Here is a 27811-nt window from a genome sequence, read left to right on the forward strand (position 1 = left end):
GATTGAGCCAGCCGGGTTTTACTTCCATTGCTTTCCAATGGAAGTAAAACCCGGCTGGCTCAATTACTTCCATTGAAAGCAATTGCTTTTCATTGAAAGCAATGGAAGTAAAACCCGGCTGGCTCAATCCGTCCTCCTTTTTCTGGAGCCATATGGTAACCCTAGGGAGGGGGGACTACAACTTGGAGGGAGAACAGAGTGAAGGAGAGTGACAGAGAGAGGGAGGAAGCCATGGACATCGGAGGGGAGGAAAGGGGGCCGTAGAACTTGGAGAGGACAGAGGGAGAGAGCGAGGGAGAGGGGAGGAGGAAAACCTTGCTAGCGCCCGTTTCCTTTCATAATGAAACGGGCCTTTTTTTTACTAGTATTACAATAAATCTTATGTTTGTTATACCCCAATGAAACAAATGTTGCACATCCCCCGTCACCCTACTTCCCAGTGATAACGCGTTACTTTGCTACCAGTATCCTAACAGCATGCTGGGCTGAGGGTAGCCTTGGGTTCTTGAAGCTATTTTATCCGAGTAACTCTGCTTTTTGTATTTGTTCCTTGTTTTCATCCTGCTTCTCTAATTTCTGTTGCCTGCAGGAAATATGCGATGACCCCTATCTCTTTGTGGATGGCATCAGTTCTCATGACTTGCACCAGGGCCAGGTTGGAAACTGCTGGTTTGTTGCAGCCTGCTCCTCCCTGGCCTCCAGAGAAGCTTTATGGCAAAAGGTAAGGAAGTGATTGCATGGCACGCACACTACCTCCAAATTAAACTCATTTCAGTTATTCATTACAGCCCAACGTGAAGCTTTTTCTTATTTTCTCTATAGTAGATTTAATGGTTATCGATTAAGGGTTCCTCAAGGTTTGGCTCTTTCCCCTTTACTTATTAATGGGTCATTTGCAGTTGGTGTGTGTAAGTATGCTGTATCGTGTATCCCCTGAGAATCTGGATTTAAGCCCCTTACAACTATGTATGGTTGCTATTAGTCAATGGTTAGGTGCCCATAAACTTGTCCTGAATTTGACTAAAACAACAGTGTATTGGATAACGGGTAGGACACCACATCCTTCTGCTAATATTTCTTTGCTGGATATGTCAAGTCAGATTGTACATGAGTTTAGATATTTGGGAGTGATTAGATTCTCAGCTTACTTTTGGCAGTCAGGGTGATAAGGTAGTCCGTAACAGTTATGCTACTGTAAATTACGGGCTATAAGAGGTCTATTCGATGAATTGTCTAGTGCATGCCCTCTTTGTATCTTGCTTAGACTACAGTAATGTGGTCTTGGCCAACATTGCAAAGTTGTATGAAAAGAAGCTGTAAACTTTACAGAATACTGCCCTTCAATTGGTTGGGCATGCACGGTGATCATGTAACTCCACTTTACCTTCGTTACCATTGGCTGCTGGTGAGTATTGTTCAAATTGTTGGGGTTGCCCCATAATGTGGTATATGATAATCTTCGTTCAACCCTTTGTGGCCTAATATCATCGTATGTGTCTGGGCAGCATTTGAGATCAGAAGGTGAAGTTTGATTTGTGCTGTCCCTTTTGTCTTGGGTTTATTGGGCCTCAACGAGATTTATTTTTTGCATTTGTATTCCACATTTTCCCACCTCTTTGCAGGCTCAATGTGCTTACAATACATCATGAATAATGGAAACATATAAGAAAATATACATTTAGTATTACAGAAGGATCTTGGGTAACATGTTAGTGATAGAACATAGTAGTAGTTTTACAAGTAAATATTGTAAGGCAGTTCTGGGTATTTGTATAGGCAGTGGTGTACCAAGGGGGGGGGGGGGGTGGTCCGCTCCGGTGCATGCTGCTGGGGGGGGTGCCGCGCGCCTTTCGGCTCTTCGTTTTAATGCTTCCTCTGCCCCGGAACAGGTTACTTCCTGTTCCGGGGCAGAGGGAGCATGGAAACGAAGAGCCGACAGGCACGCGGCACCCCCCCCCCCCCCCCCAGCGGCGTGCCCCCGGGGGGTTCTTTCGCCGGGGGTCGCACTGCACCTGGGGGGTTATTTGGCTGGGGGGGCGCTGCACCCGGGGGGCAGAGTGCATCAGCGATCCACCCCGGGTGTCAGCGCCCCTAGGAACGCCACTGTGTATAGGAGTTCATATTTGTTGATCTTTGTGATATGCCTTGTTAAAGAGATGGGTCTTCAGTAGTTTACGGAAGTTAGTTAGTTCATAGAGCATTTTTAAGTTGCGCGGCAGCATGTTCCAGAATTGTGTGCTCAGGTAGGAAAAGGTTGACGCATGCGTTAGTTTGTATTTTAAGCCTTTACAGTTGGGGAAGTGAAGATTAAGGAATGTGCGGGATGATTTTTTAGCATTCCTGGGTGGTAAGTCTATCAGGTCTGACATGTAGGCTGGGGCGTCTCCGTGAATGATTTTGTGAACTAGGGTGCATATTTTGAACGTGATGCGTTCTTTGAGTGGGAGCCAGTGTAGCTTTTCTTGTAGGGGTTTAGCACTTTCATATTTTGTTTTACCGAATATGAGTCTAGCTGCAGTGTTCTGAGCTGTCTGAAGTTTCTTGATTATTTGCTCTTTGCAGCCAGCGTAGAGTGCATTGCAGTAATCTAGATGACTGAGTACCATTGATTGTACCAGGCTGCGGAATACGGTCCTTGGGAAGAAAGGTCTTACTCTTTTTAATTTCCACATTGAGTGGAACATCTTCTTGGTTGTGTTTTTCGCGTGACTCTCAAGTGTTAGGTGTCGATCAATGGTAACTCCAAGAATTTTTAAGGTGTCCGAAATTGGAAGATTCAGTTTTGGTGTGTTAATGGTGGTGAATTTGTTCGTGTTGTGTTGCGAGGTGAGTATTAGGCATTGGGGTTTTTCTGCGTTGAGTTTCAGCTGAAATGCGTCCGCCCATATGTTCATGATATGTAGGCTTTGGTTAATGTAATTGGAAATTTCCTTTAAATCTTGTTTGAATGGGATGTAGATAATGTCGTCTGCGTATATGTATGGGTTAAGGTTTTGGTTTGATTGTAGTTTCACCAAGGGTATCATCATTAAGTTGAATAATGTCGGTGAGAGGGGGGGATCCCTGTGGAACTCCGCATTCAGGTATCCATGTAGCTGATGTAATCGAATTAGATGTCACTTGGTATGATCATGTGATTAGGAATCCCTTGAACCAATTGAGAACGTTGCCTCCAATTCCGAAGTACTCGAGGATATGTAATAGTATTCTGTGATCGACCATGTCGAAGGCGCTAGACATATCAAATTGTAGAAGTAGTATGTTCTTGCCAGTTGCAATCATTTGTTTACATTTATTCATGAGAGTAACTAGTACCGTTTCCGTGCTGTGGTTAGACCGGAATCCTGTATTGGGAGTCGTGTAATATTGAGAATTTGATTAGATAGTTAGTGAGTTGTTTGGTTACCATCCCTTCCATTAGTTTGGTAATTAAGGGAATGGATGCTACTGGCCTGTAGTTGGTTAATTCACTAGCACTCTTCTTTGCGTCTAGTGCTTTTTTAAAATTTTGGTTCCTACTTTATGGAATGCTCTGCTAGGTAATATAAAGGGGGGAGGGGGAGTTTCTTTTAAAAGGTTTAAGAAATTGTTGACAGCCCATTTTTTTGTGTTAGCAATTGATCATTTCCCCCTACTGGTTGGTGCTGCAATGTTGTCAGGTACCTATATCTTGGACGGATGAGGGTGAAAGTGTTGCTTTTTTATTTTAATATTTGACTTCCTTATTTTAATTTCTTCTTTACATTTTGTATTGTACACTCCTGAGTTCTTTCTTGTAAAGCCAAACAGTATAGCACATTTTAAATAAACTATTGTTTTCAGTACTGGAACCTGAACTTGTCCGACAATCCAGAAATCGAGTCAGGGCAGCTCTTCCACTCTGTTCAGCTGTGAGAGAGCATCTCTGACATGGAACAAATAAAAAATATGAACGTTGCCTTTTTGACGCCACTGGAAATTGTATAGACCTGATAGTGCTGTGTTCACTGGTCTGGATCTTAAATTGAAAGTTGTTTTCTCTGAGATAGAGGGCCCAGTTGCATGTAAACCAACAGAGCGTAATCAATTATACCATATATCATAAATCTTCCCGTGGAGCTACAGATTCAGCAGAAGTGTCTGGGCAGCAACAACTACTGAAATTATGTATATTTTGTTTGAGAATCCAGTTATGGATGATGGATCTGGACTCCACCAGGGATTACAGGCCCCCCTGACCTTTTTGAAATTTGGTTATACATCTGGGTTATTTGCTGAAAGGGCTGAACATCTTGTTTAAGATAAGTACTTTGAAAACAAACTATTGTCAGTTTGGATATGGACTGATAATGTTAAATACTGATATAGTAGATTCCGGTTAATTGGGACACATTGGGACTACAGTACTTTGTCCCAATTTAAGCGACTGCCTTAAAAAATTGAACTTACCCAGAATCGCAAAAGGAAACAGTGGGAATCGTATCCGGTTTGCGCCCACTCCAGTTACATTACTCTGCAGGGTGAAAGTTTAAGACCGCATGGAAGGAAGTGACACTTATGGGCTGGAAGTGATTGTTTTGGGTTGTAAAAAGGGAACGCCAGGTGTTCTGCCTTCTATGCATGTCATCTCGTCAGCTGACTGTGCAGAGATGGATGCAGAGAGTAACTTCAAGATCGTGGAAGAGTACTGGTGAGAGAATGAGCCCCATGTCTGATTCGGGAGTAGGACACGGTAACGGCAGGGCCGCTGAGAGGGGGGAGCAGAGGGGACAAAATTCCTCAGGCCCGGGCCTCCAAGGGGGGCCCGGCGCCAGGGTCTCTCTCCTTCTCCTGCTCCCAGGCCGCCGGCACTGCAGTCCCCGGTCTCACTCCGCCTCCCTTCGGCTCCGTTGACAGCCCCTGTCTGTCCGCTCCCAGGCCCCCTCACCTCCATGTGAAAGTGGCAGATCGCCTCGCCTCCCTTCGGGCCCTCCCTCACTGTGTCCCACCCTCGTCTGATGTAACTTCCTGTTTCTGGGAGGGCGGGACACAGTGAGGGAGGGCCCGAAGGGAGGCGATCTGCCGCTTTCACACGAAGGTGAGGCGCTACCGATTTGAATGCAGGGGCCCGGTGGCAGATGGAGGGGGCAAAGTCCCTATCCAACCGAGGCCTCAACCCATTCATCTGTGCAGATGACGTTACAATCTACATCCCCTTCAGACATGACTTGACAGAAATAACCAATGAAATCAATGACGGCCTGAACATGGACTCCTGGGCAAACTCATTCCAACTGAACACTGAAAAAACACACTGCCCCATCCTCTCATCTCAACATAACAAGTACAAACCCACAACCATAAACACCCCAGGACATACCCTCCCTACCTCAGACAGCCTAAAAATACTTGGCGTCACAATTGACCGCAACCTTACCCTTTAGAGCCAAGTAAACTCCGTAATAAAGAAAATGTTCTATTCAATGTGGAAACTTAAACAAGTAAAACCTTTCTTCCCGAGGAACATTTTTCGAAACCTAATTCAATCAATGGTCCTAAGCCATGCAGATTACTGCAATGGAATCTATGCGGGATGTAAAGAACAACTTACAAAAAAAACTCCAGACCGCCCAAAACACAGCAGCCAGGCTGATATTTGGTAAAACACGTTTCTAAAGTGCTAAACCCCTCCGAGAAAAGCTGCACTGGCTCCAAATCAAAGAACAGATCACCTTCAAATTCTGCACTTTGGTCCACAAAATTATCTACGGCGTAGTCCCAGGATACATGACAGACTTTGTAGATCTACCAACCAGAAACAGAATCGGATCATCACGATCATACCTAAACCTATATTACCCAAATTGCAAAGGACTTAAATACAAAACAACTTACGCATCCAGCTTCTCCCACATAAGCGCACAACTTTGGAACGGACTCCCAAAAGCTGTGAAAACAATCCATGACCATCTAAACTTCAGGAAATCACTAAAAACCAACCTCTTCAAAAAGGCTTACCCCACCAATCCACCGTAAATCCCCACACCCAGCAACACAGTATAACCAGTGATCGTACTGGACAATATACAATCTTCATTCCATATGACCTTCACGGTGCCTGACACACACCTACCTCATTCGACCACAATATAACCTTGTATCTGTTATCAACCGGCTGGCGAACGCCTTTACGGTACTATATAAGCCACATTGAGCCTGCAAATAGGTGGGAAAATGTGGGGTACAAATATAACAAATAAATAAATTCTTGTTACATCCTTAGCAAGATACGGCCTCCAAAACTGAACACAGTACTCCAGGTGGGGCCTCGCCAATGACTTATACAGGGGCATCAACACCTCCTTTCTTCTGCTGGTCACACCTCTCTCTATATAGCCTAGCAACCTTCTAGCTTCGGCCACCGCCTTGTCACACTGTTTCGTCACCTTCAGATCCTCAGATACTATCACCCCAAGATCTCTCTCCCCGTATGTACATATCAGACTCTCACCGCCTAACACATACGCCTCTTGTGGATTTCTATTCCCTAAGTGCATCACTTTGCATTTCTTCGCATTGAATTTTAATTGCCAAACCTTAGACCATTCTTCTAGCTTCTGCAGATCCTTTTCATGTTTTCCACTCCCTCCGGGGTGTCCACTGTGTTACAAATCTTAGTATCATCCGCAAAAAGGCAAACTTTACCTTCTAACCCTTCGGCAATGTCACTCACAAATATATTGAACAGAATCGGCCCCAGCACCGATCCCCTAGGCACTCCACTGCCCACCTTTCCCTCATCCAATCGAATTCCATTTACCACCACCCTCTGGTGTCTGCTGTCAACCAGTTCCTAATCCAGTTCATCACGTCTGGTCCAATCTTCAGCCTGTCTAGTTTATTCAAGAGCCTCCTGTGAGGAACCGTGTCAAAAGCTTTGCTGAAATCTAAGTAGATTACATCTATAGCACGTCCATGATTCAATTCTCCGGTCACCCAGTCAAAGAATTCAATGAGATTCGTTTGGCACGATTTACCCTTGGTAAAACCATGTTGTCTTGGATCTTGCAACTGGAAATTCACTATCCTTTCCTTCAGCATCGCTTCCATTACTTTTCCAGTAACGAAGTGAGGCTTACCGGCCTGTAGTTTCCAGCATCTTCCCTATCACCACTTTTGTGAAGAGGGACCACATCCGATGTTCTCCACTCCCACGGAACCTTTCCGGTCTCCAAGGATTTATTAAACAAATCTTTGAGGACCCGCCAGAACCTCTCTGAGCTCCCTCAATATCCTGGGGTGGATCCCGTCTAGTCCCATGGCTTTGTCCACCTTTAGATTTTCAAGTTGTTCATACGCATAGCATGAACGGTGCTATATCCACTCCATTCTCATATGTACTTTTGCCAGTCAATTGTGGTCCTTCTCCAGGATTTTCTTCTGTGAAAACAGAACAAAAGTATCTGTTTAGCAAATTCACTTTTCCTTCATCATTATCCACATAGTGGTTCGCAGCATCTTTCAGTCTCACAATTCCCTTTTTAGTCTTCCTCCTTTCACTAATATACCTGAAGAAATTTTTGTCACCCCTCCTTACCTTTCTAGCCATTTGTTCTTCCACTTGCGCTTTCGCCAGACATATCTCTCTCTTGGCTTCTTTCAGTTTTATCCAGTATTTCTCTCCATGTTCCTGTTCTTGAGTCTTTCTGTATTTCAGGAACGCCAACTCTTTAGCCTTTATTTTCTCAGCCATTTGCTTGGACAACCACATCGGTTTCCTTATTCTCTTGCTTTTTTTTACTCTCCTTACATAAAGGTTTGTAGCCCTATTTATAGCTTCTTTCAGCTTGGACCACTGTCCTTCCACTTCTCGTTCGTCCTCCCAGCCCATCAGCTCCTTCCTCAGGTGTTCCCCCATTTTACTAAAGTCAGCATGCTTGAAATCCAGGACTTTGAGTTTTAAGTGGCCGCCCTCCACTTCAGCTGTCATATCAAACCAAATTGTTTGATGGTCACTGCTGCCCATGTGGACACCCACTCGGACATTTGACACACTATCCCTATTTGTGAGCACCAGATCCAGCGTCGCTCCCTCCCTTGTGGGTTCCGTCACCATTTGTCTGAGCAGAGCACTTTGAAAAGCATCCACAATCTCCCTATTTCTGATTCCGCAGATGGAACCTTCCAGTCCACATCTGGCAGATTGAAATCTCCCAGCAACAGCACCTCTCTCTTCTTTCCCAACTTTTGAATATGTGCGATCAGATCTTTATCTAGTTCCTCCAATTGTGTCGGAGGTCTGTAGACAACACCCACGTGGACAGAGGTTCTATCATCTCATTTTAAGGTGATCCATATCGCTTCTTCCTTTCCCCAGGCCCCTGTCATTTCAGTCACTGCGATATCATTTCTCACATGCAGAGCTACTCCCGCACCTTTACGACCATCTCTATCCTTCCTAAATAGATTATAGCCTGGTATGTTTTCATCCCATTCATGGGAACCATTGAGCCAGGTCTCCGTGATTGCAACAACATCTGCCTCCAACATCAGGGCTTGAAGGTCATGAACTTTATTGCTTAGACTGCGAGCATTTGTGGTCATCACATTCCATCTACATTTCCGTGGAATTTTTATCTTCTGTTTAGTTTCTTGTTTAGTCTCTCTTCCTGCTGTGTTGGTAGGAAGTGATTTGCTAAGATTGTTGTTTTCATTGCTTTCCTTTATACTGACACATCTTGTGATTAGCTGCTTAAGCTAAAACCCTCAAAGCGGTATACAATTACAATAAAACCACACAGAGAGAAAAACAAAGTAGAAAAGGAAATACAGAAACTGATAGGAAACCAAATAAGTCAGAATACTCCATCTGTTGTGTCCTCCATACCCAGCAACCAACAATTACACAGGAATCTTAGCCCACTCTTCTTTGCAGAATTTCTTTAATTCAGATACATTCATGGGTTTTTATGTATGAACGGCGCATTTTAACCACAGCATCTCTATTACTCACTCAGTTTATAGAAAACTCATTTTTGTTGGTATATCACAATTTTTATTTTTATTACATTTGTACCCCGTGCTTTCCCACTCATGGCAGGCTCAATGTGGCGGGCAATGGAGGGTTAAGTGACTTGCCCAGAGTCACAAGGAGCTGCCTGTGCCTGAAGTGGGAATCGAACTCAGTTCCCCAGGACCAAAGTCCATCACCCTAACCACTAGGCCACTCCTCCACTGTTGCTACTTTTTGAGATTCTACATGGAATGTTGCTATTCCAACATTCCATGTAGAAGTCGGCCCTTGCAGATCACCAATGTGGCCGCGCAGGCTTCTACATGGAATGTTGCTAGTGGAATAGCAACATTCCATGTAGAATCTCCAATAGTATCTATTTTATTTTTGTTACATTTGTACGCCGCACTTTCCCACTCATGGCAGGCTCAATGCGGCTTACATGGGGCAATGGAGGGTTAAGTGACTTGCTCAGAGTCACAAGGAGCTGCCTGTGCCGGGAATCGAACTCAGTTCCTCAGTTCCCCAGGACCAAAGTCCACCACCCTAACCACTAGGCCACTCTTCCACTCTATAATGAATACATCCACATCTATAGTGATACAGTTCAAAACAGAGTAGAAATTTGTTCTAAAACTCCCACCCCCAACATCCCTATACACCCCTCACTTGTAACACAAATGTTTTGAGAACTTTTGCAACCTGCTCACTCAGTTTAAAGAATTATATCAGCCTTACTGGCAAAAAAAAAATGCTGGTGACGTCGTTATGTTCTCCAAAAATGCGTAACGTTAAAGTTTTGCAGACTGAAAGGGCTAAACATCTTCCTTCCAAGCCCTGGAGGTGCGCACTCCCAAATTTCCCAGTAGGCTCCATGCAGGACTGGATCAGTCTGATTCAATGCACCCAAAAGCAAATTTCAGCATTATGGAGAAAAGAACATTGAAAGCTGTACCCTTATGTTACATGTTGGACTATACTTGGTGCTCTGAAAGGGATAGGGAACTTGGACTTGATGTACCGCCTTTCTGTGGTTTTGCAACTACATTCAAAGTGGTTTACATAGTATAATAACATAAGAGTAGCCCTACTGGGTCAGACCAATGGTCCATCTAGCCCAGGATCCTGTCTTCCACACAGCGGCCAAGCCAGGTCACAAGTACCTGCCAGAAACCCAAATTGTGGCAACGTTCCAGAACCCCAAAGAGTAACAAGATTCCGGAATCATAACGAATAGCAAGATTCCATGAAGAATCTCAAAGAGTAGCAAGATTCTGGAACCCTAAAGAGTAGCAACATTCCATACTACAAATCCCAGGGCAAGCAGTTGCTTCCCATGTCTGTCTCCATAGCAGAGTATGGATTTTTCCTCCAGGAATTTGTCCAAACCTTTTTTGAACCCAGATACGCTAACCGCTGTTACCACATCCTCTGGCAAAGAGTTCCAGAGTTTAACTATTTGTTGAGTGAAAAAATATTTCCTCCTATTTGTTTTAAAAGTATTTCCATGTAACTTCTTCGAGTGTCCCCTAGTCTTTGTACTTTTGGAACGAGTAAAAAAGCGATTTACTTCTACTCGTTCTACACCACTCAGGATTTTGTAGACCTCAATCATATCTCCCCTCATCCGTCTCTTTTCTAAGCTGAAGAGCCCTAACCTCTTTAGCCTGGTTTTTGTGTCCCTTTCATTTCTGACCGCTTCCCTCCAGTGGCGTAGCCACAGGTGGGCCTGGGTGGGCCGTGGCCCATCCACTTAGGGCTCAGGCCCACCCAGCAGCAGCACATATTTAGTGCTAGCTAGTGGGGATCCCAAGTTTACCAGCTGAAGACCTCCCCCTGATGGGGCTGAAAACACTGCTCTCCACTTCAGCAGTCTAAGCTTCCTAAGCTGCTGATACTGGCCTCATTGAATTGGGGGGGGGGGGGGGGAGGAGAACACTTGGTGCCCACCCACTTCTTGACTAGGCCCACCCAAAATCTGCTGTCTGGCTACGCCCCTGCTTCCCTCCCATTAGCTTTGCTAAGTCAAATCTAGTTAAAAGAAACCCAGCAAAGCAGAAGGTTGGTGGATAACCTAGAGAAGAGAAGAATGTGAGCTTCTGAGACCATCAGAGAATCATCTGTAGGCAATACATTGCACAGATGGCTGGCGTTCATTCTGTATTTGGAAATGTGCATGTGTGGATATCGGAAGAAGGTCCAGATTATCTCCCCCCACATTCTCCAACTTTGCATTCTTCATTTATTTCAAAACACTGATCCCTTTGCCAAAATTTAGTCTGCTTTTTTTTTCTCTCTTTTTTTTTCTTAATGAAACTCTTTGGAAATTGTTTTGCTGTTTGCCCAGCTCTCCCCCCCCCCCCCCCCCCCCCCCCCCCCCGCTGTCCTGTGAGACTGGAGGCGAGCAGAAGTTGGGCAGGCATTAGAGAGCTCATTATTTCCTGTCTAATTGCGGAGCGCTAACACACTACCTCCCATCCTCTTAGGGATTTTCTGTTGTGTTTGTGGCAAAGCCATCATTTTCCAAACTCTCAAATCCCAGAGGCTGTAAACTGCTTAAACTGCCCTGTGGCTTGCATCCTTTTTTCTTTTTTTTTTTTTGGCTTGTTTTCCAGTAGTGGGACAGGCTGTGTGACTTTTTCCGTTCAGTAAACACGCAAACTTGTGGCAGTCGCTAGGCCACTAAACCTAAGCTGACAACATGTCAGAATCTGATGCTGAGCACAGAGGAGTTTAAGCAGCAACTGGCAGACCACTTCCTTGCTGCAAATTTATGAGTTTTATCTTAGTATTTTTCATGGTTCTGTACTGCCAGTTTAGGGAGCCATTCACCACTACTTCTGAAAATCCTCTTGTATACATGCTATTACGAACTGACAGTGATCTTGGCCCCCTCCCCACCACAGCTGCTGCCCACCAGGGCTGCCGAGAGACTAGGCCGGGCCCGGGGCAAGGCCGCCCCCCCCCTCCCCCCCCCCCCCCCCCCCCCCCCCGCTGCCTCTCCCACCCCGCCGCTGCAGTCCGCGATCTCCCCTGCCTGCCTACACGGCTCTGGGCCCCCTTCATTCAAAGCGGCAGTCGCAGATTGCGTCTCTTCTGGCCTTCCCGCCATGTGTCCCGCCCTCATCTGATGTAACTTCCGGTTTCCGCGAGGGCGGGACACAGGGAGGGAAGGCCAGAAGAGACGCGATCTGCGACTGCCGCTTTGAATGAAGGGGGCCCGGAGCCGAGGAGGCAGGCAGGTGAGACCGGGCCGGGACTGCAGCTCCGGCGGCCCGACCCCAATGCCGGGCCCCCCTTGGAGGCCCGGGCCCGGGGAATTTTGCCACCCCCTCTCGGCGGCCCTGCTGCCCACTCCCACACATCACAGTCGCTCAACCCTCTGTAGGCCTTTCCTGGTCCTACCTTGAAGAGCCCTGGTGGTCTAGTGGCTTCTTTGTGTTTTCAAAATGGCAGCCAAGACTTCCCACGGTAGTCTCATGAGTCTTGACAGTCTCGCGAGACTGCCGCAGGGAGTCTTGCCAGCCATTTTTAAAACATGGCAGCACCGGACAGGGTAACAGCAGCAGGCAGGAAAGTATGTTCTTTCTTGTCTCCCCCCCCCCCACCCGCAGAGGCCACTAGACTGGGAGGGTTGTAGTGTGCAGTGGCAGCAGGCAACAGGGCAGAGCCTCTGGGCCCTTAGGCACTGCCCAGTTGCCCGAATGGTCAGTCCGCCCCTGGGCTATTAAAGGAACCTTCAGATAGAGGGAGGTGGGTGCAGATCTCTCTGTGCTTTAGCTGAGCCCCCAGCAACAAAATCTTGGAACCCAGGTCTCCCAGGGAGGGTACACCACTGGATGATTGGGCTTCAGGTTTTATATTTTAAAGCAGTGGCATATCCACAGGGGACTTGGGGGGCCTGGGCCCCCCACTTTGGACTCAGGCTCCCTCCAAACCTGCATTGCACCCGTTAAATGGCACAAGAACTGAGCATGCTCAGAGAGCCTTGGCATTGGCGGCTGGAGGCACCCCACTGACATCCGAGTTATTTGCAGCTGCACAAGGAGGAGGGGAGCGGCTTGGCAGCGAATTTCTTTGGCTGGCAAGGTACTAATTTTAATGCATGGGGGGGCAGGGAAGGAATACATTGCCTCCCTCCCCCCACCAAAATCAGAGGATTGGCTAAGCCCCTGTTTTAAAGCAGTGGCGTAGCTACGTGGGGCCTGAGGGGGCCCGGGCCCCCGTAGATTTGGCCCTGGTCCCCTGCCGACGATCCCCTTGAACCCCCCTCCCGCCACCAACCCTCCCCCGCCATCGCCGCCCGCCCCGCCCGCCCCGCCGCCGCATCCGATACCTTGTTTGCTGGCCGGGCCAGCCGAAGAGAGTCTTTTCAGCGTCAGAAACAGCTGGTCATAAGCAGGGAGTTCCTTGAACAAAGGCGCTACTCCGGCGCTGAAAAGACTCTTTTCGGCTGGCCCGGCCAGCAAACAAGGGTATCGGCAGCGGGGCGGGCGGCGACAGCGGGGGAGGGTTGGTGGCGGGAGGGGGGGTTCAAGAGGATCGCCGGCAGGGGGATCCAATGCGGCAGCAGGCGGGCGGCGATGGCGGGGGAGGGTTGGTGGCGGGAAGGGGGTTTCAAGGGGATCATGGTGGCAGCTGGGGGGGCGGCTAAACAGTTCCCCCACCCCACCTCGAGCTGTGGCCCCCCGCTCCCGGCGAGGTCTGGCTACGCCCCTGTTTTAAAGTAGTTTGAATGCAGAGTTTACCATCTCCTTGTCATTGAATAATGGAGACGATTTGTTTGTTAAAATTGGATCCAAACATATGTATTGTACATGTTTTTCATGCCAGCTTTCCCAGCTCTGGCAAGAAACAAAATATTGTTGATTCTCAAGTGTAACCGCAGGATACTGTCCTGAACAGTGAACCATGCAACGGTTTGGAAAATATTCCTTTTGCCTATCTGTTTATCTTCTATATATTCCCTCTTCACTGTCTCAACTGTATCACAGAGCAGTCCTGAATTATTCATGTGAGCATTAGAGATTTGCCTTGGTATAATTAATGACTAATGCTTGAAGTCTAACTTCCTGTAAATAGTTCTAAAGTGCCCATACACACTCCTGCTGTACCTAATCGCTTCGACTCACTATTATAAGGGACTTCACTGTGAGCACGTCAGTTGACCTTTGATCCATGTCTTCCTGCTTTTCTGCAGATTGTTCCTGTCAGTTGTTGACATCCTACGTGTTGAATAAGGAAGCTGAGGCTATCGGCGCTTTCCCACTCATGGCAGGCTCAGTGCGGCTTACATGGGGCAATGGAGGGTTAAGTGACTTGCCCAGAGTCACAAGGAGCTGCCTGTGCCTGAAGTGGGAATCGAACTCAGTTCCTCAGGACCAAAGTCCCCCACCCTAACCACTAGGCCACTCCTCCACTGTTGCTACTATTTGAGATTCTACATGGAATGTTGCTATTCCACTAGCAACATTCCATGTAGAAGTCGGCCCTTGCAGATCACCAATGTTGCCGCGCAGGCTTCTGCTTCTGTGAGTCTGACGTCCTGCACATACGTGCAGGACGTCAGACTCACAGAAACAGAAGCCTGTGCAGCCTTCTACATGGAATGTTGCTAGTGGAATAGCAACAAGCAACATTCCATGTAGAATCTCCAACAGTAGCAACATTCCATGTAGAATCGTCAATAGTATCTATTTTATTTTTGTTACATTTGTACCCCGCGCTTTCCCACTCATGGCAGGCTCAATGCGGCTTACATGGGGCAATGGAGGGTTAAGTGACTTGCCCAGAGTCACAAGGCCTGTGCCTGAAGTGGGAATCGAACTCGGTTCCTCAGTTCCCCAGGACCAAGGTCCACCACCCTAACCACTAGGCCACTCCTCCACTTTCTCTGGCTTTGTCATATGTTCCTCAGTTTGGGTATCCACCCCCTACTTTTTGTGGGTTCTTGTGCAGGTATCCAGAAGTGAGAGGGAATACTTAGCATTCATTCCCAGTGTGTATCTGCCTTGTGACTATTTTTTGAGGGCCTTATCTACTAAGCTTTTTACCTATAGACCTGGGGGAGAGGGGGTTATAAAGGATCTTTTGCACATATGCCTTTCTCAGAGAACAGGTAGGGTAGTGGATGATGTCATTCAATGGAACCTGCATGGAAAGTTCTTTTTTTTTTTCGCCAGTAGCTTCCAGAGCTTTTGCGAATGAAGTCTCACCTGACATGCGCACATGTTCCCAACTTCTGCTGTCATAGGACCCGCTCAGTCCATTGGTTTCTACAGAGTGGACCCAAGACCCAGGAGCACTTAGTCCTGATATTCATTCCAGAGGTTTCTGGTAGGAAGGAGGCAGAAGTATTTTGCAACCAGATGACCCCTTCTAACCTTATTACAGTGAGTTCTCAAAATAATCTAGGTTGGTTATCATCTGCAGTTATTTGGACGCTCCCAGCAGATTGTGTCCCAGGGGCATAGCCAGACAACAAATTTTGGGTGGGCCTGGGCAAGAAGTGGGTGGGCATCAAGTGTTCTCCCTCCCCCACCACCACGAAAAAAATATCTCAGCTGGTGGTAAAACACTTCTTTCCACCTTGGCCGTCTGCAGCAGGCATACGCTGAAAACTGAGCAGGTGCAGGTGCCAGTATCATGGAGAGCAGCGTTTTTATTACCATCAGGGGGAAGTCTTCAGCTGGCGGAGCTTGGGATCCCCACCAGCTACTACTAAACATGTGCTACTGATGGGTGGGCCTGAGCCCACCCAGGCCCACCTGTGGCTACGCCACTGTTGTGTCCCCTTTCTCCTGAGAGCATCATGGTCAAGTTCTCGGCATCAGAAAATACTTATGAAGAAACTCATTTCCATCTTGCAGGCCAGTGCGGTCAAACCTTTTCCACCAGCAGGTCAAATATTTTCTGATTACAAAAAAGATGAGGACTTTAGTGTGATTAGCGCTTATCATCATTATGTTGGAGGTAAATCCATCTCCGTACAACCTTTATTTGGTTATTTGTAGCATTTGTATCCCTCATTTTCCCACCTATTTGCAGGCTCAATGTACATTGTTCCGTCATGGTGATCACCAATTCCAGAAAAGAGAATTACATAGTTAAGGTGGAGGAGACAGAGTGGATTCCCATGAAGCCATCCACAGTGTCGTAGGGCCTCAGTGGTGTTCTTACCCAGTTGACGAAAGCGCCATCATCTGCCATGTGAAGTACCTGAGCTGGAAGGTGGCAGTTTATTTATTTTCAGCCCTTGATATACTGCAAGTGATTCCTGAGGCGACTACCGTGTTTCCCCGAAAATAGGGCATCCCCATAAAATAAGACCTACCGAGGTTTTTGGTGCCCTTGGAAAATATAAGGCCTCCCCCGAAAGTAAGGCCTAACAAAGTTTTTTTCTTTTACCGGTAAGTAGGGTCGCCGGGCCCCCCCCTCCGTCGCTCCGAAACTAACCTGAACTTAAGCCTCCTTTCACTTTCCTTCCAGTTCGCAGCAAGCAGCAGCAGCAGGAGGGCAGGCCACTCCTTCCTTCCGTGTCCCGCCCTCGCCTGACGTAACGTAACGTCAGGCGAGGGTGGGGCACGGAAGGAAGGAGAGGCCTGCCCTGCTGCTCCTGCGAACTGGAAGGAAAGTGAAAGGAGGCTTAAGTTCAGGTTAGTTTCGGAGCGACGGAGGGGGGTGGGGTCCGGCGACTTTGGGTGGGGGCGCCATCTCGGGTGGGGGGCGACCTCGGGTGGGGGGTTAGTTTCGGAGCGACGGAAGGGGATGGGGTCCGGCGACTTCGGGTGGGGGCGCCATCTCGGGTGGGGGGGCGACCTCGGGTGGGGGGTTACCGGTAGTTGCAGGAGCGACGGAGGGAAGGTGGGCGGGCCAACCGTGTTTCCCCGAAATACTAAGACATCCCCTGAAAATAAGACCTAGCGCCTTTTTGGGCGCAAAAATTAATATAAGACAGTGTCTTATATTCGGGGAAACACGGTATGCAACAATTTCTATTACTTCAGTTCATAGGGTTTGTGTGTTCCAGGCTCTAGTAACGGACCCACTTTACACAAAAAAATTTTTACCACTAGTGTGGTTCTGTGCACCCATCCGAAGTTCGTTCCTAAGGTAGTAATGGATTTCCATCTTAACCGGTCAATAGTTCTTCCAACCCTTTTTTCCTAGACTTCATGCCCGCAAAGATAAAAGTGCACTGTACATTTTGGACTGTAAGAACGCTTTGGCCTTCTATTGGGAGTGGCTTAAAACCTATAGAATGTCCACCTCGCTGTTTGTTTCTTTTGACCCTAACAGGATGGGGGGCTGCATTCTTTCTAATTGGTTGGCAGCAGTGGCGTAGGAAGGGGGGGCGGTCCGCCCCGGGTGCACGCCGCTGGGGGGTGTCGGCTCCGCACTGGTGCACTGCCCTCTCTGCCCCGGAACAGGTTACTTCCTGTTCCGGGACAGAGAGAGCAGTGAACCAGCGCGGAGCCGACACACCCCAGCAACGTGCAGTCGGGGCGGATTGGCCCTCCCGCCCGTCCCTCGCCGCAGGTATGCGCTCCGGGGGGGGAGGGAAGGTATGCGCTCCGGGGGGGATGCGCTCCAGCGGGAGGAGGATGCACCGTGCTGCACCCGGGGGGGGGGGTGCGCAGCGGCGACCCGCCCCGGGTTTCAGCTCCCCTCGCTACGGCTCTGGTTGGCAGACTTCATTACCTTCACCTTCATCAACAACGATGCAGAGATCCCTTTCTTGGTCCGTGACTCCTAACGTGGAACCTTGCATGATGTAGCTATAATTCGGGTTCCTCTTTCCCACATGCATCACTTTGCACTTGCTCACATTAAATGTCATCTGCCATTTAGACGCCCAGTCTCGTAAGGTCCTCTTGTAATTTTTCACAATCCTCCCGCGATTTAACGACTTTGAATAACTTTGTGTCATCAGCAAATTTAAGAATTTATTTTATTTATTTATTGCACTTGTATCCCACATTTTCCCACCTGTTTGCAGGCTCAATGTGGCTTACAAAGTCCTTTCATGGCATGACCATTTCAGGGTACAGAGATACAATTGGTGTTACAAAGATATCGGTAATAACAAGGCTAACTGATCATCAGGCGGTAGCAAACACAGACGCTAGTATGGAGCTATTGGCCCTCTAGCACCCGTGTTTGCTTCTGATCATCGGCCCGTAAGGCTCTCGGGGCTCCTTCCACAGTTTTCCCTGCCTTGACAAGCGTAAGGAGCAGGATCTGGGTTCTGTCAACCCTCAGGTGCTCTTAACGGATGTGCACAGTCTTGCTTCTTGTTACTGTATGCCGCTTTTTGTAGACACAGCATTGCTTTGCTCTCTAGTTAATACATTGAGTTGAGGTCGTTCAGAGAATCCGGTGATTATGTTCTTTTAACATAATCACGCTCTAGCCTAAGCTGCTGGGGAAACAGAAGCGGGTGGAGTCTCTGACACAGGAGAGATGATATTCCTTTGCCGTTTCATTGCACTTCCTGTCCCCAGAGGGCATCTGTTTTCAGGGATATAATTTGGGAGGCCAGCTTCCGAAAGAGATTTTTGCTTGACGTAGGGTATGGTTCACATGCAAAAGTTGCTATGTGCAGTAGAATCCCTGCAGACTGTGATTTTTCAAAGATAAAGCAGAAGTGGAGAAAAGGCATTTGGTTTTCATTAAGTTTTGTACTGTTAGAACTCTCAATGGCTGTCAGTTGTCTCTTTCTAAACATAGTCCACAAAAGGCTGATATGATCAGACATCTGTGTGCATAAGTACATATTATTGTCATACTGGGACAGACCAAAGGTTCATCAAGCCCAGCATCCTGTTTCCAACAGTGGCCAATCCATGTCAAAAATACCTGACAAGATCCCCCCAAAAGTACAAAACATTTTATGCTGCTTACCCCAGAAATAGTGGATTTTCCCCAGGTCCAATTTAATAATGGTCTATGGACTTTTCCTTTAGGAAGCCGTCCAAACCTTTTTTTAAAACTCTGCTAAGCTAACCGCCTTTCCCCACATTTTCTTGCAACGAATTACACATTGAGTGAAGAAACATTTTCTCCGATTCATTTTAAATTTACAACTTTGTAGCTTCATCGCATTTCCCCTAGTCCTAATATTTTTGGAAAGTGTAAACAGATGCTTTACGTCTACCCGTTCCACTCCATTCATTATTTTATAGACCTCTCTCATATCTCCCCTCAGCCATCTTTTCTCCAAGCTGGATAATTATTATGTTGGTCCAACTAAGCTAAAGAAAAAATATGGGCTAAATTATGTACCATACAGCCTTAAATTCATGCCGTAGAAAAAGTATATTGGATATTGGAAAGATTGCATATTGGAAAGAGGAACTCGAATTATAGCTACGTAATGCAAGGTTCCATGTTAGGAATCACTGACCAGGAAAGGGATCTAGGCATTGTCATTGATGATACGTTGAAATCCTCTGCTCAGTGTGCGGCGGCAGCTAAGAAAGCAAATAGAATATTAGGTATTATTAAGAAAGGAATTGAAAACAAAAATGAGGACATTATAATACCTTTGTATCGCTCCATGGTACGTCCGAACCTTGAATATTGTGTTCAATTTTGGTTGCCACATCTCAAAAAAGATATAATGGAATTAGAAAAGGTACAGAGAAGGGCGATGACAATGATAAAGGGGCTGAGACGACTTCCCTGTGAGGAAAAGCTGAAGTGGCTAGGACTCTTCAGCTTGGAGAAAAGATGACTGAGGGCAGATATGATAGAGGTCTATAAAATAATGATTGGAATGGAAGGGTAGATGTGAATCGCTTGTCTACTCTTTCCAAAAATACTAGGACTAGGGGGCATGCAATGAAGCTACAAAGTAGTAAATTTAAAACGAATCGGAGAAAATGTTTCTTCACTCAATGTGTAATTAAACTCTGGAATTCGTTGCCAGAGAATGTAGTAAAAGTGGTTAGCTTAGCGGGGTTTTAAAAAAGGTTTGGCTGGCTTCCTAAAGGAAAAGTCCATAGACCATTATTAAAATGGACTTAGGGAAAATCCACTGCTTATTTCTGGGATATACTGTTGAATGATTATAGACCGTCACTCTGTCCCATATAATGAAATATCAAAAAATGTTCACAGAGTGTGTAAATGCAAATATGATAGTCTTATATACTTTTAGACTAAAGTGAAGGAGAGTCTCATATATAGTACACGGTGGTATTTCTTTCACTCAATAGGTGAATCCATTACACGTGTTGATGTCTTAATCATTGACTCGACCTCCACCATCCCAATTATATTAACAAAAAAAGACTTACACTGCTTTTTTTACATGTACTTCTCAATAATGCACACTGCACTTATCTTAGGCAGATTGGTGCACTCTTAAAACCCCGACAGGTTCCCGTTTCGTATTGACTTTGTCAAGGGGGAGTGACACCAGTTCTGTCGACAAAGGAGAAAAAGAACAAGAAAAAAAGGAATCAAGTCTCTTACATATAAACCTTAACCCCATTATTTTAACTTCTCTAAATATTCGCATAACTTTTCCTAAATCGGCTGATGGCTTACCCGATTTCTGCCCCAGGCATTCGTGTGTCCTTGCTTATTCTGATAAAACTAGAAAATGGCGACGGCGTCTTTTTATTATTAGCAAGTAAACAGCTGATGGTGTTACGTCAAACGTTAATACGTGAAAACCGTTGCGGGACTCTTAAAGGTATAGTCGCCTTTGAAAAAACAGCTTAGAACAATCTTCTACGGCGGACATTAGAAAACATCGTGGAAAAACTTTTCAAAAAACTTGAAAAAACCTAAGAGGGGATATAACAGAAAAAACTTCCCCATTGGATATATGTATTTAACCCTGCAGGTTCTATTGTACCCAATGTGAAAATCCAATAAGTTTCACGTTGTAGAATTCTTCTATTGAAATCCCCTCCCCTTTTCGGGGGGAGTACTTGCTCAACTACCATACATTTTAAATCTTCTATGGTATGCTCGTGGGACACCCAATGATGAACTAAAGGTGCTCCTAAATTTTGAGCATTTATGCGTGAGTGATGTTCAATCAATCTTTCATGTAAGGATCTGGTTGATTTACCAATATAATATTTGCCACAAGGACACAGGGACACAAGGACGAAGAAGGAATTCCAATATTTAAATAAAAAATCACCAATTATTCCAGTTTTATATATCCTGCCTAAAGTACATAAAGATCTCTTGAATCCTCCGGGCAGACCGATCATGTCCTCCCGTGGCTCTCTCCTTGAACCTCTATCTGTGTATGTGGACACGTTTTTACAAGATTTTGTTAGAACTACCCCAGCGTTCATTAAAGATACAACGCATTTTCTTAACATTCTACAAGAATTGCGGTTACCTGATACCCCGATTCTAATGGCTACTTTTGACATCAAGTCCTTATACACTATGATTCCACAAGATGAATTATTAAATATCATCTCTGATATTTTAAATGCTCGCCCTAATCCACATCAAGTCCCCACCAGTTTCTTATATGAACTGGCGGAGTTGGCATTATGCAATAATTTTTTCAGCTTTCAGGATGTGATGTATATGCAAAAATCGGGAGTGGCGATGGGAGCCACGTTTGCGCCCACCTTAGCAAATTTATATATGGCAGCTGTTTACTTGCTAATAATAAAAAGACGCCGTCGCCATTTTCTAGTTTTATCAGAATAAGCCAGCACACACGAATGCCTGGGGCAGAAATCGGGTAAGCCATCAGCCGATTTAGGAAAAGTTATGCGAATATTTAGAGAAGTTAAAATAATGGGGTTAAGGTTTATATGTAAGAGACTTGATTCCTTTTTTTCTTGTTCTTTTTCTCCTTTGTCGACAGAACTGGTGTCACTCCCCCTTGACAAAGTCAATACGAAACGGGAACCTGTCGGGGTTTTAAGAGCGCACCAATCTGCCTAAGATAAGTGCAGTGTGCATTATTGAGAAGTACATGTAAAAAAAGCAGTGTAAGTCTTTTTTTGTTAATATAATTGGGATGGTGGAGGTCGAGTCAATGATTAAGACATCAACACGTGTAATGGATTCACCTATTGAGTGAAAGAAATACCACCATGTACTATATATGAGACTCTCCTTCACTTTAGTCTAAAAGTATATAAGACTATCATATTTGCATTTACACACTCTGTGAACATTTTTTGATATTTCTGGGATAAGCAGCATAAAATGTATTGTACTGTTTGGGATCTTGCCAGGTACTTGTGACCTGGATTGGCCGCAATTGGAAACAGATGCTGGGCTTGATGGACCTTCGATCTGTCCCAGTATGGCAATAATTATGTGCTTATTTATATATATATATACTAGTAAAAAAAAGGCCTGTTTCTGACACAAATGAAACGGGCGCTAGCAAGGTTTTCCTCGGCTCCCCTGCAGCCACCCATGTCCAGCGACCCTCCTCTTCCCCTGCAGCTACCCACGTCCAGCAGCCCTCCTTTCTCCCCTGTCCCCCCTCCAGCCACCCATGTCCAGCGACCCTCCTCTCTCCCCTGCCCCCCATTCCAGCCACCCATGTCCAGCGACCCTCCTCTCTCCCCAGCCACCCATGTCCAGCGACCCTCCTCTGGACATGGATCAGCTGTGAGGCATGTTTTTTTTTCCCCCGGGTTCTAAAGTTGACATCATAATGGCTACGGTGATGTCAGCCTGATCTACGGAGCCTAGCAGACCAACTCGGAATGAGCCACGGTCCCAGGCAGCAAGTCAGAACGTTGGAGGTGAGAATTATTATATAGGATATGGTCATGGATTTGATATACTGCCTTTCTGGGGTACAACCAAAGCCGTTTACATTTATTATATGCAGGTACCTTCACTGTCCCTAGTGGGCTCACAATCTAAATTTTTGTACCTAGGTCAGTGGAAAGTGAAATGACTTGCTCAGGGTCACAAGGAGCCACAGTGGGAATTGAACCCAGTTCCGCAGCCCACTGTGCTAACCAAAAGGCTGTCCTTCATTTGCAGAACAATTTGACTCGGATTCTCATTTCTACTGCTTAAATAACCCTATACTGGTGATGTAACTGTATTTTTTAAATTATTTTTCCATGAAATTCTCTAGACGCCCTAGAATTTTAAGAGATGTCCATAAACAGTGGCATTTGGCGCTGTGATTTATCACAGTCTGCTCCACGCTATCAGCGACCCTGTTGAAAAAGTCCTTGTTTAAATACAAACAACTCCCCTTGCCTTCTGCTCAAAGTGGTTGCTAAGGCGATTGACTTCACAGATCTCCTCCCTGTAGACTGTTATACAGGTGCCTGGTATCTGTTCTTAATCTCTAAATTAGTGGAGAGGACACCCAGAGGAACTTCCCTACAAAAGCACCTTGCGTCAGTGACCAGGGTTGCTTAGCACCATATGGAGCAAAGGAGGGGAGAAGAGTTGGTTGCAAGATTTCACTTTGCTGGGTTATTCTGTCCTGTGTGAAAACTTTGTTCACTGAGGAACCTTGCCAGTGAGGAGTCGGGCAGCAGGTATGGCAGCTAATCCATCACTGCTGGAGCTACCTTTCGTGGAAGATGTCCAGCAGACCAAGTGCATGCGTCTGCGGGTCCAGAGCCTCCAGCAGAAGAAGGAGAGGCCTCAAGATGGCGAGAAACTGTTGCAGTCCAATGAGTACATCTACCATTTGGACTTTGCTCAGCAAAACCTCCGCTTCCTGCGGTGGAAAATACAGCTGAAGAAGCCCGGAAAGCTGACAATAACGGGAACGTCGCAGCACTGGACACCCGACCTCACCAACCTCATGACCCGGCAGCTGCTGGAGCCGCATGGAATCTTCTGGAAGAAACCAGGTCAGCAAGAGGTGGAGTGCAATGAGGCGGATGCCCAGGAGTTTGGAGAAAGGATAAGTGAGCTGGCGAAAATTCGCAAGGTGATGTACTTTATGTTCACCTTCTCGGAAGGCGCTGATCCAGCCAGCGTGAAGTGCTCCATTAGCTTCAAAGTTTGATTTCTAGCCACCGTCACAGCGTTTAACCGGGGGGGGGGGGGTTGAGGAGGGGGGAGGAGGAACTATTATGTTATAGTAAATAATGCCACAGAAATCTGTAGAAAATCTTTATTAGATGCTTATGCAGTATATTTTTCACACTATTTACAGAGCCTTTTACCCAAGTAAATTTATCCTTCACGAAACCTTCAACGGGAATAACTTTGGGTTCCCAAAGTGTGAACTTTTAGCCACATTAAAAAGGGCATTCATGTGCGTAGGATGTGTGTGTGTATGTATGTAGGACAATCTGTGCACAAGGACTCCCCTCCCCCTTTTTTTTTGTCCTGCATAAAACGAGGTGCAAAATCTGCATGGATTTTTATAGCCGTGTGCCCACATAAGCAAATCCTTGAAGGGAGTCTGCGCATGTAATCTGTTTGAAAGTTACCTACTAGATTGGACTTTATACCTGTGTGGGCTACTGAAAATTACTCCAGAATTTTTATTGCTTCTATGAAGAAACTGTCCACTATAAATTTAGGAGCTTTACATTCACTGGCCTGTATAAACCTTTGGCTGTGAAGGTGATTGTCCAAGCCATTCTGTTGATGCATCCTAAATAATGTTTTTTTTTTTTAGTTTAAGGCAACAGTAGGTCTTTGGTAGTCACGTGGGGAATTCCATTTGCCTCAAACTCGGTGATTGCCCTTAATTTGTATTGAAAAATTCCATCTCCAAAGCTAGATGGTGAACAGTTCCGTAGGTTGAGTGTTAATTCCCTCCACCCACCCTCACCAATCTGTTAATGACATGCAAGAGAAAAAAAAAAACAGATTACTTTTTGTAAACAGAATCAAACTTTGGCTTCATCTGGCTCTAAAACGATGTATTTTAACAAGTGAGAGCGCCCCTAACGCACATGTAAACAATGTGAGATGATGTACATCTCCGGAAAGCACCTGCATTTCTGTCAGTGGGGCAGAAGCTGAACGATCGCAGTGTGTGTGTCTGTAAGGTTATTTTGCTGGGCAGTTCTTGGCTCTGAAAGTATAGCAGTAATGTGTCTGCACTCTCTCCTGTGTAATGCAGACAGGGAGACTCTGGGACGCAAGCAGGGAGCTACTTTAGTAAAGTTGATCCTGCAGAAGTGGTGATGTGCATTGCATAGGGAAGAGAGGTTTCTACCGTTGTGCTCGTTTTACAGCAGCTATATATCAAAGACGTAGCTCAGAATGGCTTCATTATGCAAAAATGGGTATTCTTTTAAACAGAGATTATCAACAGGTGGTTTATGAAAGGCAATGTTTTAACTCAAAGCATATGTTAATGAAATCTGCCATAACAGCAAATATCCGATTATGGGGATAATTTAATGGCAGCACTAGTGATGCTATTATCGTATGTGTTTATTTAATGGGTCCTGCTGTAGATAGCACGTGCTAATAGCATTGGCATGCATCAACTGTTATTAAGAGGCTCCTGTGACTAGTGCTAAGCTGGAGGTGTGCTATGGTATGTTGATCCCCCGTTCACATATACCCTACAATGTGGTATTGTATTTATGAGGTGACTTCGGGGCTTATTCTCAAAGCATTTAGATTTACAAAGTTCCATAGCTTACTATGCGGGGCATTTTCGATACGATGTCTAAGTCCGATTTTGGACGTTTTCCCACAAAGGAAAACGAAAAGGAAAGGAAGTCATTTTCAAAAAAAGAAAAACGTCTAACTTTTTTTTTTTTTTTAAAATACTGTTTTGAACAAGGTTTTTTGTGATTTGGACGCTTTGTTTTTTGAGCCATTTTCGAAAAAAAAAAAACACGAATAGGTGCAAAACGTCGAGATTCGTGCCATTGGGATGTAGGAGGAGCCAGAATTTTTAGTAGACTGGTCCCTAGACATACCAGGAGAGCAGTGGGGCAGTGGACTTCATAAAATGCTCCCAGGTACACATCTCACCTTTGCTCCCTTATCTTGTCCCCTGAGCCCTCCAAAGCCCACCCAAAACCCACTGTCCCCCATTGCACATCACTACAGTAGCTCTTATGGGTGAAGGTGGCACGTATATGTGGATTTTTGGTGACCTTGGGAGGGGTCACAGTTTCCACCACAAGTGTGACAGGTAGAGGGCGATAGGGACCTGGGTCACCCACTGTGTACTGCACCGAACACTACACTACTCCAGGGACCTGTATGCTGCTCTAATAGATCTGGCTTTTAACATCTGCAGCTGTCATAGAGATGGTAAGTCATATTCGTATTCACATTTTTTGGGTGGGAGGGGGTCAGTGGCCACTAGGGGGGGTATTGGGGGGGTCACCCCTGATTCCCTCCAGTGGTCATTTAGGGCACCTTTTTGTGCCTTATTTGTTCTGAAGACGGGTCTAGACCAAAACGTCTTGGTTTTAGTCCTGGACGCAGTGCATTTTTACTAGCGAAAAAGGTGCCGGTACCCAAATGCTAGGCCACCCTTCAGGGGTGAGGTGATCACTGAGAGACCCACCCCACAATAGCCAGGCCCCCTGGAGCCAGTCACAGAATCTATGACAAGGCAGAATTGGTGTGTAGCGCCTGAGCTCTTTCACTAAAACTTGGGGTCCATGGGTCAATTTTAGAAGACAATGGAAAAGGTGCCGGTACTGAGTACCCCCGAGTACCCCCCCTCAAATAAAGCCCTGCCTGAACGTTTTAATTTTGTTCCATTATGGCTGTAAAATGACCAAGTGTTAGGCACGCCCTAATCCCGCCTTCAAAACACCCCCAACACGCTCGTGCCTTCTGTTTCGAACGCACTTCTGATGGACTTCATTTAAAAAAAAAAAAAACACATCTAAAAATAGTTTTTGAAAATACTGATTTGGACATTTTTGTGACAAAAACGTCCAAATGCTACTTTATGCCACTTTTTAGACGTTTTTCTCTTTCGAAAATGAGCCCCCGTGTAACTTTGTAAGTCGAAGTGCTTTGAAAATACATCTGTATATGTTATAATTAGGGCTGTACTGAAGATTCGTATTCGATTTGATTCGACTCCAAAAAGTGCCCCAAATACATTATTTTGTATTCGGCTGAATGGTGATTTAAATTAGAAAATGAATAATTCAGGGCTCCACTGTGCTAAATCCTACTGAAATAAACACTTGATCTCTGATTTCACATTGTTTCTTTTATAATTTGTTATCTTAAACCTCAATGCTCGTTATTTGTATTCGGCCGAATAATATTGTTCATTATTCGCATTTGGCTGAATAGTAAAATATCCTATCTGATACAGCTCTAGTTATAATACAGTAAATATTGATGAGGAATGAAATATAAGATCAATAAACTGTATTTAAATCCAAAATATTTCACTGAAACTCCATGTGGGTAGAAAACAAGCTTATCTACTACTATTAAACATTTTTATAGCGCTACTAGACTTACGCAGCGCTGTACAAATCTCCCACACTTCAGCAATATTTCTTATTCAATTATATCAATGTTTTGTTATTTAATTATAATGGGAACAGAAATGTGCTGAGGTGAAATTCTGTCACTGGCAAAAAAAAGACCTGAAAATATTTTTTTGTCCGAAATAATTTTGAAAGACAAAACGTAACTTTTTCAGTGTTCCAACGGCTCTGTCAGTCCACCCAGCTTTCTCGGTCTGCCTCAAGGATGGCAGAAACAGGGTGGATTTGAGAAAACATGCATTCACACATTGAGGTCTGTTGAATCCCCTGAGGCAGCGGCATTTTTACTTCGAAACGCTGGCCATTGTCGGAGCAGACCGAGAAAGCTGGGACACTGTTATGTACAAAAAATATTTTCAGGAGATTGTTTTAGTCAATGATTTCATTTCATGTGAACGCATTCCTGTCTAAGAAGTTT

General features: G+C 45.6%; 2 protein-coding genes across 3 annotated transcripts in view; both read left to right on the plus strand.

Moving 5' to 3' along the window:
- Positions 1-27811, plus strand: part of CAPN5 (calpain 5) — a 252563-nt gene that overhangs the window by 164464 nt on the left and 60288 nt on the right. For both annotated transcript variants that reach the window (XM_030200063.1, XM_030200064.1), the window contains exon 3: positions 590-721. In XM_030200063.1, the coding sequence (XP_030055923.1) occupies positions 590-721 (132 nt within the window). The remainder of the gene's footprint in view (positions 1-589; positions 722-27811) is intronic.
- OMP (olfactory marker protein) lies at positions 23481-23957 on the plus strand. The gene has a single exon (XM_030200065.1). The coding sequence runs from the start codon at positions 23481-23483 to the stop codon at positions 23955-23957; it is 477 nt and encodes a 158-aa protein (XP_030055925.1).

The sequence above is a fragment of the Microcaecilia unicolor genome, chromosome 4 (genome assembly GCF_901765095.1).
Source record: "Microcaecilia unicolor chromosome 4, aMicUni1.1, whole genome shotgun sequence".
NCBI lineage: Eukaryota > Metazoa > Chordata > Amphibia > Gymnophiona > Siphonopidae > Microcaecilia > Microcaecilia unicolor.